Source organism: Crocuta crocuta, unplaced genomic scaffold (assembly GCF_008692635.1).
Source record: "Crocuta crocuta isolate KB4526 unplaced genomic scaffold, BGI_CrCroc_1.0 scaffold38, whole genome shotgun sequence".
Lineage (NCBI taxonomy): Eukaryota > Metazoa > Chordata > Mammalia > Carnivora > Hyaenidae > Crocuta > Crocuta crocuta.
In genome coordinates, this window is record NW_027532605.1 from 2887225 (window position 1) to 2893224 (window position 6000).

General features: G+C 37.4%; 1 protein-coding gene across 1 annotated transcript in view; it reads left to right on the forward strand.

The window, feature by feature from the left end:
* Positions 1–6000, forward strand: part of STAT4 (signal transducer and activator of transcription 4) — a 116793-nt gene that overhangs the window by 27928 nt on the left and 82865 nt on the right. Inside the window, exon 5 of the mRNA XM_077780207.1 lies at positions 6–150. Coding sequence (XP_077636333.1) covers positions 6–150 — 145 coding nt within the window. The remainder of the gene's footprint in view (positions 1–5; positions 151–6000) is intronic.

A 6000-nucleotide genomic window follows, 5' to 3' on the forward strand; every position in this document is an offset into this window, starting at 1 on the left:
TTTAGGGAGGCGGCTTCCAACAATGAAACCATGGCAACAATTCTTCTTCAAAACTTGTTAATACAACTGGATGAACAGTTAGGCCGCGTTTCCAAAGAGAAAAATCTGCTCTTGATACACAATCTAAAAAGAATTAGGAAAGTCCTCCAGGTGAGAATGCATTCTACTTTTTCAAAAATATTTGGATTTATGTGTCTTAAATTCAGCTAAAAAAACCAAATATGTGTCCTTATAATACTATTTTCACTTCAGATTTAAGAGGGAAAATTTGAGTTCTCTTACCGTTTTACATTTTTTACTCTCTTTTATTTTTACTAATGTGTGTTTTTCATGAAATTCTGAATCTGAAACACACTATAAGTGGGAGGGTGTGTGTGATTCACATGTGACTATTTACTAGTGATGTTCAAATTTGACACTCCAGGAACAAGGATTTGAAAGACAATAGGTTCATGGCCATCCCCCAGTCCTCCCTTGCCTTTCTCTCTTATTTAACAGTTTAGATAGTATTGTCCTCATTTCTAGATAGGTATCATGGTTGTATGTATCTTTTCAGATTTGATTCAAGTCCCATCTCCTCCAAAAGCACTCTCTAGTCCCTATCTCTGGCTCTCTAGCCTCTAGCTCTCCAAAGGTTCACCCAGGCAAAATGTGTTTGTCTTCTTCCCAAAACTGTGGATTTTAGTATTCAGCTTGAATTCCCAGTGCCCATCAAAGACTGGATATATAGTAGGTGTGTACTATTCATTGATTAAAGGGATGAATGAACGAATGGAGTGAAACAGGGATCTAAAGAATTAGGGCAGGCTAATACTGAATTAAACCCAGATGTGCTAACATACATAACAAACTCTGAACGTGAACTGCTGCAATATTTCCTGAGCGTCTATACGATGTATTAGACAACATGAAAAGTGCATTGCCATTTCTCAGTGAGGCATTCATAAAATCCCAAAGTTATGATAAACACGTTTTTAGAAAATTTCACCTAGGCTATAATAAAAATGTGCTGGAAGTTATTAACATTTGTGGGAAGGACATATATATTGTTTTTCCTAGTGTTTGTTTGGATTGCATTGAGCCATTTTTGCCCTTGTAATCTGCTACAAATTTGCAAGACGCTCAGGTAGAAAAATACCTTGTTGCCAACAAAACGGGATTTTCCAGTGTAAAGCAAGCAATCTCATACAGAGATAAGACATTTAACCTTGGCTTCATTAGCTTAGTGCTCTAATCATTAAGCCTAAAACAGGGGTGGGCATGCTGTTATCTACAAGTCAAATGTGGTCACGGCCTCTTTGGAGAACCCATGACTAAGAATGGTTGTTACATTTCTAAGTGGTTGAAAAAGAATTTTTAAAAAGTTAATAAGTTTGTGACATGGAAATTCTGTGAAATTCTAATTTTTATATTTTAGTGGAAATAGCCACGCTCATTCATTTACATATTGACTATGGCTATGTTTGCACTGCAGTGGCACTGTTGAGTAGTGGTGACAGAGAGTGGCCCCTAAAGCCTAAAATCAAAATGTGTGTATGTGTAGTGTGTGTGTGTGTGTGTGTGTGCGTGTGTATCATATTTATCTGGTCTAGAGCAAAGGCCCAACAGGTCACTTTGCTAGAGGCATGTAGATGGATAAAATGGTTGAGGCCTGGCCTTTGGAAATTCTGAAATTTGAAATTCTTAAAATGTGGCCTTGGGCAATCACTTAATCTTTCTGAATTCTCACATCTTTTCATGTAAATGAGTATGATCTTTATTTACTTTTTGGGATTGTAGAGAATATGGGAGTTTTTATTCTGCCAAAATAAATAGGCTTCCAATAAAGGATTTTTGTTGTTGTTAGGAAAGAGAACAAGGTTTTCTTAGTATACATGAAGAGTAAATTTAAAGCCCATCTTTTTGGGGGGCTGGAGATAAGATTCAAGGGGGTTCAAGAACCTGCAGTAACTCCCATTCACTTTTTGACTCAAGCACAAACTCTTCCACATCTGTCGTTGGCCCTCGAACGACTTCTCTCTGTAGAGAGAACTGCTCCAAGCTACTCAACATTCCTGCCTCAGAAAAATACATGTTCTCCTTTTTCTGAAACACACCAAACTCACTCTTGAAAGACCCTGAGCCTTCGCCCAGGTCACTACCATGGCCAGGAATGCAAAGCCATCCCTCTTACTCCAGCCCAGTTTCCCGTGATTCCTAGAGGAGCTGTGGAGGTCCCGGCACCAAGGAAATCTTCACCACGTCAGCCCTTATTCTCATCCTTCATGGGCTCAGGTGGCAAAATAACCAGCATCTCGTCTGTGCTGGATGTGTCTAAGCAGGTCACAAGCTCTTTGAAGTAAAAGCCTGACCTCCTTTTTTGACCTCTCTACTCCCTCTGGTACCCACTGTGGTTCTGCTACAAACTTAGGAACTCAAAAAACAATTGGGCTGGTTAAATGTTTTGAACTGACACAATACTTGCTCTTTCCTTCATTTTATAACTTATACTTATTGGGTATTTGCATTAATTCACAATATAGTAAAAAGCAGCAATAAAGAACATTGTCAACTATGGTCGTAGATTTAAACAAACCTACATTTTATATTTCTTTCTAATGTATCATATTCCCACTATGGTTTCTTTTTTGTCTTTGGGTCTTTTTTTTTTTTTTTTTNCCTTCCCCAAAAATTAAAAGAGAAAAAAAGCCTCTTATCAAAAGACTATTGACACCGTGCTTATCTGTTTTGAACATTTTCATCCTCTGAGATTTCAAATACAATCCATTATAACAATACAATCCACTTTAACAATTGCACAGACAATACAGTTCCAGGGGAATTAGGGGGGAAATAAGCAGGTATAAGGCAGATTTATTTTGGTTCTTTATAGAGCAGCTGAGGTCTCCAGTTTCAATTTCTTACTTTCCTCTGAGATGGGAAGCAGTTGAACCTTAGCTCACCTTAGCCCCTTTAGCAGGAAGGCAGTTTCAGGTCAAGGTCAGGAGCAAAGACTGCCCCAGGAGGCATCTTGGCTCTGACTTACTTGCTGCATGGCCCAGGGCAAGATGTTTACACTCTCTGGCCTCAGTTTCCTCAGCAGTGTGAGCAGAATCACACTGTAATATACCCCAGGGTGTTAGAAGCATTAAAAAAAATAGTAAAGAATGTGGTAAGGTTAGGATTTGCTAAAACAAATACCTGCCCTAGATATTTCAAAAATGCTTCACCCTGTTCTTAGGCCTTTTTAATTTTTTTGGCTATTTTTTAGAGCAGTTTTGGGTTTACAGAAAAGTTGAGCAGAAAGTACATATTCCCTCTCTACCTGCCTCTCCCATTTCCTCTATTATAACATCTTGCATTGGTGTAGTACATTTATTCCATTTGATGAACCTACTATAATTTAGGGTCAGCAGATTCAGTGTCTGATTCAGCTGCCTGGTTCAGAGACAGCTGTCTTTTCACTGGGCCTCACACAGTACAAGTGATGAGGGAACTCTCTAGGTTTTCTTTACTTCTTTCCTTCTTTCTTTTTATAATGTTTATTCATTTTTTTAAAGAGAGAGCGTGTTAAGTAGGGGGAGAAGCAGAAAAGAGGGAAAGCGAGAATCTCAAGCAGGCTCCGTGTTGTCAGCGCTGAGGCTGACGCTTAACCAACTGAACCACCCAGACACCCCTAGGTTTTCTTTTATAAAGGTGCTAATCCTACTCCTGAGGGCTCTGCCTTTATGACCTAGTCACCCCCCAAAGGCCCCACTCTTTAACCGCCTCACATTAGGGATTAGGACTTCAACGTATGAATTTGGGGAGACACAAATACTCATTGTATAACAACCTTCTGGGGTGCCTGGGTGGCTCAGTAGTTTAAGCATCTGACTTCGGCTCAGGTCATGATCTCACAGTTTGTGAGTTCGAGTCCTGCATGGGGCTCTGTGCTGCCAGTTCAGGGCCTGGGGCCTACTTCAAATTCTGTGTCTCCCAGTCTCCCTTGCCTTCCCCTGCTTGCACTCTGCTCTGTCAAAAATAAATAAACATTTTAAAAAATGCAATGTGCTTACAACAGTGCCTGGCACATAGCTATAACAGCCTTCCTCTTTGTCTCCTTCAGAATGACATTTTTAAAAACTTTATTAAATGGTGCATATTCGTGATAAAAAATTGAAGTAGTACAGAAAAAAATGCAAAGAAAATAGGAAACAATCCAAAATCTACTGCCTATATTTATCTATATTAATATTTGATGAATATCATTCCAGATGTCTACACATACATATATGGATAACAGGCTGGCTCTTGACCCTTTATACCTAGTGGTTCCCAGAACCTTAGAAGTCTCCTGTGCTCCGTCTCTAACTCCACTCTAATGGGATCAAAGTATATCTATTCTTCACAATTTTCTTTCTTCACTTAACATAGTTCCTAAGATCTACTCATGTTAATGTGTGTCACACTAGTTTAGTGATTGTCATTGCTATGTAGTATTCCTTTGTGCAAATATATCACAGTTTATCAATTTTACTATTGATGTGCATTGGGTTTTTTTCTAGTATTTCTTCACTATTTCAAACAATGTTGGTCTGAACATTCTCGGGTGTGCTCCTTGGTGCTTGAGATGTGCATGAAACTCTCAAGGATAAATACCTAGTAGTGGAATTGCTGAATCACGAAGTGTGTACATCTTTAATTGCACTAGATAATGTCAAAATTGTTTTTACAAAATGGTGATACCAGTTTACACTCTCCCAATAGAGTAAGAGTTCTGGCTCCATATCCCTGTACATATTTGTAGCAGTCATATATCACATATCAATCTGGCAGTGTATCTATCGTATTTCATCAGCTTAGTTTTTTGTTCTTTTCTAACTTCTTTATCCAGATGATTTATTCATGTTGAGACTTTATTTTTTTCCTTATAAATACATTTAACTCTATACATTTTTGAGAGGTACTTTTTACATACTTTAATAGGTAGTGCTCTTACTGTTCATACTGAAATAGTTCATAATTTCAGTATTGACTTATAATTTCTAGATAAACTTGAAAAACCATCCCACTAAAAATACATAGAAACACTAGATAAAATATAACTGACTTAAAAAATTTTTTTAACATTTATTCATTTTTGAGAGACAGAGACAGAGTACAAGTGGGGAAGGACAGAGAGAGAGGGAGACACAGAATCTGAAGCAGGCTCCAAGCTCTGAGCTATCAGCACAGAGCCCAACACAGGGCTTGAACCCATGAACCATGAGATCATGACCTGAGCTGAAGTCTGATGCATAACCGACTGAGCCACCCAGGTGCCCCAAATACAACAGACTTTTAATTGCATAGGTAAGCTTATCACATTAAGAGAAATAATGGAATAAAAAAAAAATTTTAACTGTAAAACATAAAAGTAAATAGGAACTACACTGGGTACTATAATACATTCTTGGATTCTTGAAATTCAGATTCCCAAACATGCAGGACATCAGAAAGCGAAGTTCCCAAAAGTAGCAAAAGAGGACAAATATATTACCTACACAGAAATGAGAGACAACCTAAAAGCCAAATTTAAAACAGAAATGAAAGAAAAGTAGAATAATTTCTTCACAGAGCTAGAATACAATATCCATCACCTTAAGATTCTATACCCAGCTAAATTATTATACAAATTTGAAAGTTCACCACACAGATACTATTAGTGGAAATTAAACACTGATGTTAAGTGTGCATGGTAAAATTTCAAAAGTACCACTACAACAAATGAAAACAAAGTGCAGAAAAAATTGAAAGAACAAAAAATAAGTATTTAGAATCTATAAAATAAAATTGAAAGCACAAAATGAAATATCAAAAAATCTAAGTAATGTCTATTAAATGTACAAAACTCAACAGTTATTAGAGAAATTGTGGCTTTTACAGGATGCATCAAAAAATGTGAAATAACAAAAGATGATGAGATCAAATAGGTGTGCTGAGACTGTCTTGCAGAGAAGTTTGGGGGCCTTGCCCAGGACTCTTATTCTTTTTTTTTTT